The sequence below is a fragment of the Perissodus microlepis genome, chromosome 6, assembly GCF_051167445.1.
Source record: "Perissodus microlepis isolate ML-2025 ecotype Zambia chromosome 6, ASM5116744v1, whole genome shotgun sequence".
In the NCBI taxonomy this organism is placed as follows: Eukaryota; Metazoa; Chordata; class Actinopteri; order Cichliformes; family Cichlidae; genus Perissodus; species Perissodus microlepis.
In genome coordinates, this window is record NC_140466.1 from 33,208,591 (window position 1) to 33,222,105 (window position 13,515).

General features: G+C 38.1%; 1 protein-coding gene across 1 annotated transcript; it reads right to left on the bottom strand.

The window, feature by feature from the left end:
• Window positions 1–926: 926 nt before the first annotated feature.
• LOC146386051 (trypsin-like) lies at window positions 927–2,826 on the bottom strand. The gene is made up of 4 exons (XM_084932082.1): window positions 2,560–2,826; window positions 2,004–2,065; window positions 1,569–1,711; window positions 927–1,486 (listed from the first exon to the last, which is right to left on the bottom strand). Exons 1-4 carry the CDS (start codon window positions 2,817–2,819, stop codon window positions 1,328–1,330), a joined length of 624 nt encoding a protein of 207 aa, XP_084788208.1. The 5' UTR covers window positions 2,820–2,826; the 3' UTR covers window positions 927–1,327.
• Between the last annotated feature and the right edge of the window lie 10,689 nt (window positions 2,827–13,515).

A 13,515-nucleotide genomic window follows, 5' to 3' on the forward strand; every position in this document is an offset into this window, starting at 1 on the left:
TCAGTGTACAGTTCAAATGCCTGTGTTAGGGTGCATTGTTTCAGTTTCATTAAGTCTTCTTGCAGTTACATGACAATTATTATGCTGGACAAGAGTGATAAAAGCTATAGTGTCTTTGACACATGCTGACTGCATTCTTCTTATAACCAGAACAGGAAGTGAGATCAGAGGAGAACAAGAGTGAGCAGTTTGGTGAAAGGAACAGGAAGGATGAAGAAGAGGTGAACATCCACACAGTTTAAAAGGAGACGACATGGCACAATAAGAGCACAAGCTCTAAGATGAAGACTGGTAATGATTAAAAACTGCACTAAGTAGTATCATTCTGTGACTTCAAACTTTAGGTAGTGCATAACATTTACCACTTTATATTAATTTTACTATATGTTTAAATAAATAAAAACAAATAACTTTAAAAGGTGCTGTTATTGAGTGAAAATTCAAAAGATTTCAGGGCTGTTGTAAGCCCTGTATGCTTCAAGATCCAAGTAACGCCCTCACCAGCAGCAGCAAACTGATATGGACCAGTTTATGCCTTTTATTCGGTTGTAAACTCTGATATACTTTTATAATTAACCTTTGGGTGACTGCACAAAGACTGAGAGGGGATGACAGAGAGGGAGAAAGATGGAGGAACACAGCACATATACAGTGGCTTGCAAAAGTATTCGGCCCCCTTGAACTTTCCCACATTTTGTCACATTACAGCCACAAACATGAATCAATTTTATTATTGCACGTGAAAGACCAACACAAAGTGGTGCACACGTGAGAAGTGGAACGAAAATCATACATGATTCCAAACATTTTTTACAAATAAATAACTGCAAAGTGGGGTGTGGGTAATTATTCAGCCCACAGTGCACTAAACAGAGTGCACCTGTGTGTAATCTAATGTCAGTACAAATACAGCTGCTCTGCGACGGCCTCAGAGGTTGTCATCTGTAAAATAACAAGTAAAGATGTCAGATATTTGTAGTGAAGTTAAATGTGCCAATTTCCACTTAGAAGCAGTGGAGAAGAAGCCACAAATGTGATGGAAAGACCAAATAAAATAAAATAAAGTACAAATTCCTCACATTTGTACTTAAATGCTGTACTGTAGTAATTGTACTTAATATCATCTGGAAAAAATGACCCAACAACCTCAATGCAAACATCACAGTTTCTGAACAACTGAATGATCTACTTGACGCCTGAAACTACATTGAAAACACACATGACATATTTATATTTTAACAATCGAAAGTTCACATGTAGAAACAATTCACACCGAAGCAGCTTCTTGCATTGAGGACTGTTTATTTTGAATGTTATTTTAATTTTATTATTTTCCATTACTCCGTGTAATGACTTGATTTATCCAACCAATGTAAGAGCAGACCTTCAGAGAAGTAGCAGGTCCGGTACAGGCATGTTCATAACCACCAACAAGCACACCATGAATCTTGTTGTTTTTGGCCATCACTCCACCACCAGAATCACCCTGAGAGAGAAAACATAAATTATGTTTGTTCCAAAACATCTGATAATGATACAGATAAAATGTTGGCAGCATGGCAACTCACCTGACATGTGTCCACTCGAGGTTCTTTGTAACACATCGTGTTTCCATTTGGCCATAAGAATGCTGAATTACATGGATGGAGGTTAAGCTCACACTCAACAACATGCATCTTTGCACACTGGAGATGAGGCGGTGTACCAGGGACTAGAGAAAAAAATGTAAAAAACAAAAGCTACTGCGTGTTTCATGCAAGGAAATCAGACATGAAACATGCTTTGCCTCATTTCTGGAACAAAATGTGTTCTTTAAAAGAAGCTGAGCAGCATTTAAAAAGGAGGGAAATTGACAGTATATCCACAAAAAAAAGAAATAAATACTTTATGTCATCACAGTTTTCAAATAAAATGAAAATGTAACTATAACAGGCACACAAGAAAAATTAAAATATTATATAAACTAGAAAATTGTGAAGTAATCAAAACAATACTGGTCTTACGTTTGTGGTAGGTTGCATTGACTGTATAACCACCAAAGCCTGCAATCTGAATGACACGCAGCCTACAAATAAAAAAAAAAAAATAGTACATATCCATGTTTTGTGAGCACAAAATAAATCATCTGAATGGAGTCTGCAGGCTGGGTATTTCCAGTTCACTCTAAGTCAGCTAATCTAACTTTGCAGATTCAAACATTTTATTAAAACATTACATTTCCTTCCATTTCCTCATGCTCGTGTTTTATTGTCAGTTATTATAGATCATGGATGTACCTCCTAAGCAGGTACCTAAAATCAAAACCAGAACCCTTTGCTCAATATTCAAGTCTTAGTTACATTATTGTTAATAAAGAAGCTCTGCAGTCACTAATGGGGGTTTGTAACTTCAAAAGCATGATGTCATTTTTTTCATAGACTACAGATGTTGCTACATTTTTTTGCTCTTCCTGGATGTTTAAAAAACCAACCAACTAAACAAGAAAAATACATATTATGTCAACATATTAAGGACTTCCAGAATTCAAACTTTACACTTAAAAAGTTACTCAAAACTCACTTTTTGCAACGTGTACATTTAGGTAAGTCAACAGGCTTAATCTTATTCTCTGGTGGGTCGATTTTCAGAAGCATGATGTCATGTTTTCCTGTTTGGTCCTCAAAGATTTTGTGATCAGTAATTGTCACCATTCTTCCTGGACCTGGATGAATTCCTACATATGCAGACATAGTCCTAAACAATGGAAATGGTAAAAGAACAAAATACCAGTAATGATTTTTGTCTCTGGACTGTTTTTTTAAAATATGTGAAACAGTCATTTCTCACCATCCAGGTTGATCTTTCCAGCAGTGAGCTGCAGTTAGAACCCACTCGCTGTGGATCAGAGAGCCGCCACAAAGAGAATCATGTGTTTCATTAGTTGCAGTTATTTTTACGTGATACAGACGATCATTTTTCTCACAGCTATGGTCGTGAAAGATTCTCTTGTGCAAATCCACCTCTGTGCACACTGTGAAACCTGAGAGAAGAGTAATATACTTACAGATGGTTGGCTTACCACCTGAACAACATATTGTCTCAGCCAGGAGCCAGTTATTATGGTTGTAACCAGCAACATGGCTAGAAAAATGTACTAATAAAATTCAGACATTCTGAAAAATTTACAAAAACCTTGAGGCTGTTTTCCTGCCTTAGTGAACAAAGATATGAAATGCTATTTGATTCTGAGTAAGCTCAAAATGAAGTTCATTGTTCTGTGACATACAGCTGTCTTACAGCCTTAAAACTTTTTGTGTGGGCCTCTTTTAGTGGTCACTTATTGCACTCTTAGTTGTTAATACTCAATATTCAGTTTTTCCCCATGCAGGTTAATCAGTCATGTTTGCATGGTTGTAAAATAAAAATATTCATTGTTAATTACTGAAAATCAATAAGTACATAACCTAAGAAGTTGTTTCACATCCTCCTGGATCATATCTTGATATTGTTACCTTTTTAATAATAGCACAACTTTAATCAATTGAATTCTTTCACCTCAGGTGTCTATTTCCAAATCCACTCTAAGCTTCTTCAGAGCGGTTGGTGATGTGTCCAGGTGGCAAAGACCTTAAGGTCGGATTTGTGATATTTGGCTGTATAAATTAAAATATGCATACTATGTGATGTGATTGCAGAGAGATTCAGATGGTGCAAGAGGAGATTTAATGGTTCATTACCTGGACAAAATTTAAACTACCATTTATCACAACTAGCTTGTAGCAGTATTTCTCTCTTTCTCTTTCTTTCCCACACATGCATGAGCGTGCAGTGGCGTGTGAGCACCTACAGAGTTAGTTTTTCGAATATATTTCAAATATGGACCCAAATTCAGAACTCAGGAGACAAAGGATGAACTCAAAGATCAGCTTCAATGCAGTAGCAAAAAATACAAAAACACAGTGGCAGGGCAGCAGGAGGGAAACTGGATACTAGCAAAACCAGGGAAACATTGAGGAAGGAAACAATACAGAGAGGGAGGACACAGCAACCAATTAAGACAAACTGAGGGAGTAAATACACAAGGAGCTCAGGACAAACAGGAGACACCTGGGAGGACAGCTGAACCTAAATAAGAAAACGAGACAAGCGACGTAAAACAAAATAAAAACCACAAGAGACAACAGACTAACACAATAAGTAACTTGGTGTGCAAGAACAGAAACACAGACGTGACACAGAACGCAGGACAATGGAGGAAAATAAACTCACTGAACTATTTTTAATTACAAATTACAAAAGGAGATAGTCTGAGAAATAAGCTCAAAGCTACAAAATTCAAAGTAACCAGAACAAACTAAGCATAAAGATGAAAGGTGAAAATTTAAATCACAAATAAACTAAGAAACAAATTGAAACTATTTAATAATAACAGTAGTATCTTGGGCTACGTCCACACGTACCCGGGTATTTTTGAAAACGCAGATTTTTCTATGCGTTTGCACCTTTCGTCCACACGTAAACGGCGTTTTCGGTAACTGAAAACGGAGATTTTTAAAAACTCCAGCCAGGGTGGATATTTTTGAAAACTCAGTTTTTGCGTTTACGTGTGGACGAGAAAAACGGAGAAAACGCAGCGTCAAAGGTGTGCGCATTTTTTAACGTCACACTGTGCGCCAGGTTATTGTTTCGGTGAAATGAATTTCTAGAATGGCGGACTTACACAAAATACCATTACTGTTAATTTTACTCTCTGCAGTGTTTAAATGCTTACACAGTTACTGTCCCTCCACACATAGGACTCAGTTCTGCTTCTATGCGCCATCTTTGTTTACTCTTTCCCACCCAGGCTGACTTCTGATTGGCCAACATTTCTACACGGATAGGAATATAGCGCCATCTGCTGCTTTGGCATGTTCCTAGCAGCGTTTTCCTTCGTTTTTGTGGACAGGATTTTTTTAAAAAACGAAAAATCTCCATTTTCAAAAGTACCCGTGTACGTGTGGACGTAGCCTTGTTTTGTGTTTCTAGCTTCTAGGGATTCTAGAAATGGAAAAATGTACTTGATGGAAGGGAAGAGCAGTCATGCTGTCCAAATGTAAAGTAAAACATGAGTTGAATCTATCAATTTACACACTTTTCTTATTTGCCTTTCCATCATACTGTGTCATAATGTGTTATTTCTTCTCTGCTGTGCTGAATTTCACAATAGAAGACGACCATTTGGCAGCCACTGTGCAGAGCTGTGGCCCAACTCCAAATGTAACCAGAGCTCTTATCCATCCATTTAGTGGGTTTATCAGCAGTGATCAGTCCCATAGATATGGGCTAGTAGGGCCTTCTACACCTGCTAGTCAGTTCAGAAGGTTGTTATCATCCATTCAGATGGAGGATCACTAACAGGAGGATGGGAAGACTCCAGAATCCATTCTCACTGATCTCCGGTGGATACGGCAGTGTTTACAAGTGAGATGATTTAAATGGACAGCATTTATAGAGTGACTATAAAAAGTCAGCGAGTGTCAGTAATCACTCAGTCAGTGTTGGGAAAGTTACCTTTAAAATGTATTCCACTACAAATGACAGAATACATGCCCCAAACTGTAGTTTGTAACGTATCCCATTAAGTTACTCATTGTGAGTAACGTATTCTGAATACTTTCAATTACTTAATATATTAAAAGTCTAAAGAGCTCGGAAAGAAAAGCATCTGGACTTCTTTAAGCTGCTTGAAAACGTTTCACCTCTCATCCGAGAACATCTTCAAGCAACTTAAAGAAGTCCAGACGCTTTTCTTTCCGAGCTCTTTAAACTACGATGACCTGATGACTGAGAACCTTCACAGACTTAATATATTGTCATGCTTTTTACAACTACATGAATGTAGCGATCACATCCTGCAAATTCTTGTTTGTTTTTCTCTACTAATTGGCTGTTAAGCCCAAATCTCCCTGAATATTTACTGTAGAGGAGCAAAGACTTATGTTAACATAAGTTAACATAAGATGTTAAGATAAGATTTGATGTTAGCTTGGTGGTGAGTAGCCTTCAGTAATAATAAAAATATCACACAGCAGTAGTACATCCTAGATACTGACGGTAGTTTCAGTAGGCTAACGTTAGTTTTTAAAAACAAACTTACTTCCAGATGTTTCTTTAGGTTGGAGGTGGAGTCTTTGATGCTGAGAGCAGCTTGGTTGCTAGGAAACAGAGTTTGCGTTGCAGGGTCAGATTTCATCCTTTTCTTCTTTAAATGTGAAGTGGTGTTGGAATTTCCAAGTAAGAAATGCATTCCTGCCCTGCTGCTGGCTCTGTTGTGCTGGCTCCGGGTCCATTGTGTAACTGACGCCATCAACATCAACAGTACATTCGAGCCTCTTATTACGTGTTTTATTTGGGTTTAATTACCAAAATTAGAGATGGGATATCCTAACATATGAAACAGAAAATGACTGCTGTGTAATCCATTTATTTCAGTAACTGTATCCTAATTATCACCTATTTAAACGGTAACTGTGACGAAGTGGTTACTCATATTTTGTATTTTACATACGTAACACCTGTACATGTATTACTCCCCAACACTGCACTCAATAATGTTAATGTGGTTGTGTTGAGTAATACTGCGAGTGCTGATATAAGAGCTTTGAGCTGCATTTGTAGATATTACTACGTGTTTTACAGTCTTTATGGTGCTAGCTTAAAGTTACGGTGTAAGGGTTAGCTTATATTGTGGTAAAGCGGTTACTATTTAAATGGTGTCTAGACAGAAATATTAACTCCTGTTATGACTAAGTTGCTAAGTTACTAGTTAATGAAGTTACCAGTAACATGGTTAATCGCATCCACAGATTCACAGTAAATATCCCGATTAGCTTCAATGGATCTATAATAAATTTCTAATAGTTCTAGCGCTTCATTTAAACCGTATGATACTCATACTTACCCAGAGTCAGTGTAAAATAAAATTCTACCTGTGTGAACAAAGCCTGGCTCCTTTAATCCTGCATGACAAACTTCAGGATGCAGGTTTATTGACCCACTTTCCTGCTGGCACACCTGTGACACCTGAGAGTCAGCTAGAAACTTACAGGAATGTTTACATCATGCAAAGACTGATAGACTCTGTAATACTGTAAATGATCAGTAACTTAGGTTAATACTAAACATTTGTGCCTCTCTGTCTGTGCTGAACCATTTATAATCAGGTTTTGAGTCAGGCTGCATTGAGTGTGGGACTTAAAAGCATTAGGCTTGAAGATGGTATGAAAATCTCTACTTACCTTCTACGCTATATTTTTGTTACTGATTTATTAATACATTTTACATTGTTTCTTTTGTTTATCAGTAGAGAGAACACAGATTTCAGAGGCGCAAAGAGAAGCACTGTTGCTTCATACTTAATACTTTAAAGCTGCATTAGGGGAAGACAAGAAGCAGAAGTACTTCCAGGTACAGCCGCAGTGAGGGAGCAGACACCTTACACTGAGTTCAGAGAAGTCAGAATTTCAAAAAGCGTCTGAAATGTGCTCAGAAGCAGCACATTTTATAATAACAACTATAATATTATTATAAATAGTAGTTATTCTCTTATTATTATAAATAAATATCAAACATTTCAGTTGATTTTCTATCACATATATTGTGTTAGCCCTGTGATAAACTGGCAGCCTGTCCTGCTTTTGCCCTGTGGCAGCTGGGATAGGCTTCAACCTCCCACTGTCACGATCCTGGGTCTTTTGACCCAGCGTTTTAAGTTTTAGTTTATTTTTGATGTTTATGGTTTATTTTTAAGTTCATTAGGTTATCTAAGCTCATTTGTTTATTTAGATTCCCCTTGTGTCTTCTACCCCTGTGTTTTAGTCTCCCTTTGCCCTTTATGTGTTTCATGCTGCGTGTCTTATGTTATCAAGTTTATATTGTCTTGTCTGCGTCTCATGTTTCCTGTTTTACTTTGAAGGTCTGTGTCCTATGTCAGTGTAGTCAGCTTTGCTTCCTTTGTCTCGTTATGTCAGAGTAGTGTCAGCTGTTTCCCCATGTGTTTCCACTTCCCCCTAATCAACCTTGTGTGTATTTATTCTGTGTGTTTCTGTTCATTCTTTGTCAGGTCGTCTGTTGTTCCATGTCTCCCGGATTTTCCATGTTTATGTTTTTGCAACGTTCAAGGTTTTGTTCTTTGCATTTAGTTTTCCCAGTTTAGTTCTAGTTAGGTTCTTTCTTGTGTGCATCTGCCTTTTGTTTTTGTACTCTTTTATCAGCCACATTAAACGGCTCGCTTTTAACCTGACTGTGTTTTACCCAGCAGACATTTATTTCAGTGACTTTTTTGGATTTAACGGACTTTGGATTATTTCCTGTGCAGGGAAGCAGGAGGAGGAGAAGGAGGCTATTTGGGCTCAGATGACCCGGATAGCCACGGCTAACCCAAGGTTTCTGGATTTTCTTGCCTGATGATTTAAAGAACTTTGTTACTGCCTCAACCTCAGTAGTAATATAAAGGCACTTTTTAACTAGTTTAGGAGCATTTCACTTTTCTTTTGTGCTCTGAAAGACACAGAGGCTAGTAGTTTTTAAAACAGAGTACCACAAACAACATGTATCCTTTTAGAAATAAACTTTTCTTGTGATACTTCTAAAAACCACATATTCTTAACTAGCCACAATAGCACTGTATCGACCCCCCCAATGTTCCTTTAATGCAACCTATAATTGTCTAGTAGCCACACAAACGCACTGCAACAGTAAGACTTGATGATTAGACAGAGGGGGTTACAGGTAGGGCCCCAACAGTCAGCAAAACAAGTCATAAAACAATAAAAGCTGCATACTTATCAAGAGCATCCCAGCACACACATCCCAACTGTAGTTCCATAGTTTCCACCTTTTTTCTTTACAAACTGCTCCTTTATCTAACAATGACACCTCCTAGCGACTAACTGAACCTCCATAGTTTTTCACCTTTTTTCTTTACAAACTGCTCTTTTCATCTCTCCATGTCAGAGGTCAACTGAAACCAAGTCCACCTATATAAAAACACCCCATCAGACACACAGTATTTTCCTCAGCACTTCACAACTTTCGCAAGGTATATCGTTTTAAAATGCCACCGGCCACACACGTAAGACCATATTTTGTTTGATTATTTCAGTTAATGCTAGAATCTGATTTCGGTTTCTGTGACTGTTTTATACTTACATTTATGTATTTGTTTAATACTGTATGAAGAACAAGTTTTTTTTCTTTTTGTAAATTTTGGAGTAGATATACTGTGTGCCAAGTTCCTTGTTTAAAAATCATTTGGAAACATAAAAAAAGATGAAACATCATTCTACTCAAAATTTTAGCTTTTGAAAGATTATGAATAACTTTTGTTCTTTTCCTTTTTCTCTAGTCCCTGATGAATCACCTAATCTTCAGTGTGCAGACATGTGTGTTGCTGACTGTGAGCCTACCAGATACTCTCAGTGTACTGCATATGTGCCATATAACAACAGGCTGTGTCTGGAAGAACATCAAGTAGATGCACGTGGGGTTAGTTGACTGCTAATATTACTGTATATCATCTGTGTATGTTTTAGATATTTTGGGGAGCACAAACTACATTTCTCTTCTCTCGGGGTGATTCTGGTGGTGGAGTGATTTACAGCAACATGATTTATGGTGTAATCAGTTCTGGTTTTGAACGTGTCTGTACTGGACCAGCTGTTACTGTGAATGTTTGTTCTGACATGAACTGGATAAATCAGAAAATTGCTCAAAATAATGGAAAATAACTGAATGAAAATAACATCCAGAATAAACAATCATCTCTACATGAAACTTGTGTGCTGTGTGTTGTTTCTACTCTAGAATATCTTCATGTTAACTGCAAATTGTGAACCTTTTTCTTTGGTCTAAAATATTGTGTCAGATTTGCAGCTTGTGTGTGTTTGAATGTGGTGTCACGTGTGTAGCAGCTCATCCTGTTGTTCAGAAACTCTCAGACTCACACTGTGAAGATGCAGAAAGGCTTTCTGATCAGACATGCCACCAATCAGCTGCAGGGCCTGAACATGATAAACTTCATAAATCTGAGTTGATTGTTGGGGGTGGAAATGTTTACATGGAGGCTGTTGGCTCATTGGTGTCAGATGAACTTTTTTTCAATCACTGCACTGAGGGCATTAAAATAAATACAGTAACCATCAAAATAAGTTTTGTTGATAAAATACATTTCTTGAAACCGTCCATTGTATTGTCCGAACTCTAAACACTGAATCCAATTTTCAAACTAAAAGCAGTGCTTTCAAAATTTACACTAAAGCAAAAAAACCTACAAGAACAAAAAATAAACAAAATAAAATTATAGTACATAGCGACATATGTGTTTTATTTCTCATAACACATCATTTCCATCTTGTCTTCAGTCCTGCATTTTTATACTTCTAAGACCAAAATGAAAACTAAACTCTTCATATTCACAAACACTATTTGTTTCAGGATTTCATCATGATTAATTTTCCATATGAGGCAGTGCTTTCAAATTACTTTTGAAGTAGTACAGAGAAATTACTCTTCTCCTCTTCTTTTAAATTGCAACAATATTTTCCAACTGAGCAGTAAAAGGACACGGAACTCAAACATGAAGCATCAACGTGATGTTTAGATGTCGATTAATATTACAATAAGAGACTAAAGTAACTCGCTTTGAACACTTCAGTTTTCTCTCTTGATGCTGCTCTTTGTTTCCTCCTCCACTTGTATTTTTCTGCACTTCAGTGAATGTGCATAGCGCCCTCTGTTGTATGTTTGGGAGAACTGCACTGCATTGTCATCAAATGAAACTGTGCAGAGGTGGAAAATGAGCAAAGGAAGCACATCAACTGAAGAAGCTTCTTGGATCAGAAGTTAAACATCATCCAGAACCTTAAAGAAGTAAAGTCACTTTATTTCCAGGCTCCTTAGACAACCATGACCTGGATGACTGAGAACCTACAAACACACATGAGCAGCAGTTTATTTAATGTGGACCTGAGCGGTGCCCAAAACAACAACCAAACAATTTTTATTGAACCCTACTTCAGCCAATCAGCAGTCTTTATCTCTTTCAGCATCAAACACAAACCACACCTTGAAGAGAGGTGACAAATCCACAAACACCTTCAAATGTAAACACACATCACACATGATCAACATGGATCCTAACATAGTTGATACTTTTTTTTGTAAAGCCTGATACTAAATGTATGCAGGCCACCTGAACTGCTTTGTCTCGAGTGCCGCCCACTGGGTTGGTCACTAGAACTGTGTGTTGCCATCACTGGAGCCGTGGTTGGTCTTTTAGATTATTTAGACTGGGACTGTTTTTTGTTGATTAGGCGGCATGGTGTCCTGACGGCTGCCTCTGTTGTTTTTTTTCCCAGGAGGAGGAGAGTGGAGCACAGGTGGACAGCAGCCACGGAGCAGAGAGCACGGAGTTTTGGGTGAAGACATGACACAGGAGTCGAGAGAGCTCAAGGGATTATTGTGTTGTCTTATTTACTCCACTGTAAATAAAGAGCACTGTCCATCGCACGAGTCCTGCTTTTGGGTCCTCCTTCCCCACTTCACAAACACTGAAACTAATTATACAGGTAATAATAAAGGAACCAAAAGTTCACATCTATAGCTTTAAATTTGGACAAATCTGTCAACACAACCATCAAGAATAGAATAAAATACAAACAAACACTGAAACTAATGAAAAATTACACATGATATATGAACTGTGGAAACTAACTGAACAATAAAACTCAGAATAAACAAATTCAAACATTATATGAAAGGTATAAACTGATTTGCATCTTATTGATTTGCAGGCTTACTTTGCTCCAGGACTTGACGACTGGCCCAACCCGTACAGTCTTTGTCTCTTAATACTGAATGTTGAAAACTGATACTCATGGACACCTTATTTCAGTCTCTTTACTTTGCATAAGAGACCCAAAGCATTACATCAACATGATGTTGTCTAGTGGACCAGCACGTCCATTACATGTTTTGCCGTTATTGCTGTTTGTTACGAGTTCAAATATTGAGGGTGAGCACAAAACAATAATGGTCCAGAAGAGCTTCGGTCAAACAGTGATTTTAATGAACACGCGCGTGGGGAGATGAACACTGCCCACAGACAGCATCGATCTCCGCCCAATGATACACAAGCAGTTGTTTTATACCATCAGGGTTTACTTTTATGACGCCCCCTCATGCGTCAAGCAGATACAACACATGCATAAGTTTCAAAACCACAAATGTTCTGTTGACGACTTTTGACACATTTAAAAGGACATCTTCTCCGTCTCGAGGCCAGGTGCTTCCTATTAATCTTCTAACTCTCGCTTATCTCCTGGAACAAACTGTCCCTTAGGCAGACACAATTTTGCAATCACAAGCTTTTGCAAACTATTATTTGAACTCTTACCTAAATATGAGTCTAACTACTGTTTGTGTGTGTGTGTCTTGACCTCCAACGCACTCAGCCTCACCCCGCCCGTTGATGCTTCTAACCTTTTACCAGACAGACGCTCTCTGTGATAGGTGTAATAATCTTAACTAAGAACATGTGTAATCTATTGAATAAATGCTTTGATGAAATGATAATTAATGTAATGGTAATGATGATGGTTATGAATAGTAGCAGTAAAATATTTCCCTGATCTCCACACTCCCGCTTTTGACCTCTTGACCACAAGAGGTCACCATACGTTGCTTGTGTCACTCCTCGACCCACTCAGCTGCTTCCATGTCCATCAATGGCATCATGGGCCCGGGTCACCGTTCCCTCTCTAGCCGTCCTCTGGCCCAGGGAATGAGACAACACCCTCTGAGACATCAGACAAAAACAAACACCTTTCCCTACTACGCCTCCCACACTTATCTCCTCAATTGGTCTCTTAATTCTTCAAACTTGGTTCAAGCTATCATGTTTGGGACTCTCTAATCAAAAGCAAGCCTGACTTATGGCCTTGGCTCCCTATTTCGTCTACCTTTAACAACGGCGGGAGTGAAGCTCCCGTGGAATGTGCTCTGTCTCCTCTATTATCAGAAAAAGCAAGGTCCTGACTCTCTGAAAACAGTATTTCTTATACCTCAGCAGTATAATGCATCATAAAACAATATCATTCATTCACAATAAATCAGCAGCCTAATGTAATACAAATCAGTTTAACAAATGTAATAGTTATCACCTTCTTCTAATTCAGGAGAATAATGCAAACTAAAACTACATAATAATTTCACAATCATTAATCAGGGGCATAACGTGGCATAAGATAATATAATAATCTCACAGTCCCCCTTTGATCTCTTTTAAAAGAGATCACTTACACCCTAGAATCCAGGTTTGTGAGGTCCATTTCTTCTTCTTAGTCCTGAGGCCCTGTGTCCCCGTTTAACGAGTGGACCATATTGGATGACCTCTGTGATTGCGCAGTTCAGATGCAAGAAAAACTATGATTACAACAACAGTAGTTACAGATAACACTCCCATCGCTCTCCAGTTCTCCCACAGCTTTATCTTGG

Excerpts from the sequence above, each read along its gene's own strand:
- LOC146386051 (XM_084932082.1), bottom strand. The coding sequence starts at position 2,819 with ATGACTGTTTCACATATTTTAAAAAAACAGTCCAGAGACAAAAATCAT. Across the intron at positions 1,712-2,003 it reads CAATGCAACCTACCACAAAC|TCCCTGGTACACCGCCTCAT; the intron begins GTAAGACCAGTA and ends TTTTTTCTCTAG. Across the intron at positions 1,487-1,568 it reads CTCGAGTGGACACATGTCAG|GGTGATTCTGGTGGTGGAGT; the intron begins GTGAGTTGCCAT and ends TTTCTCTCTCAG.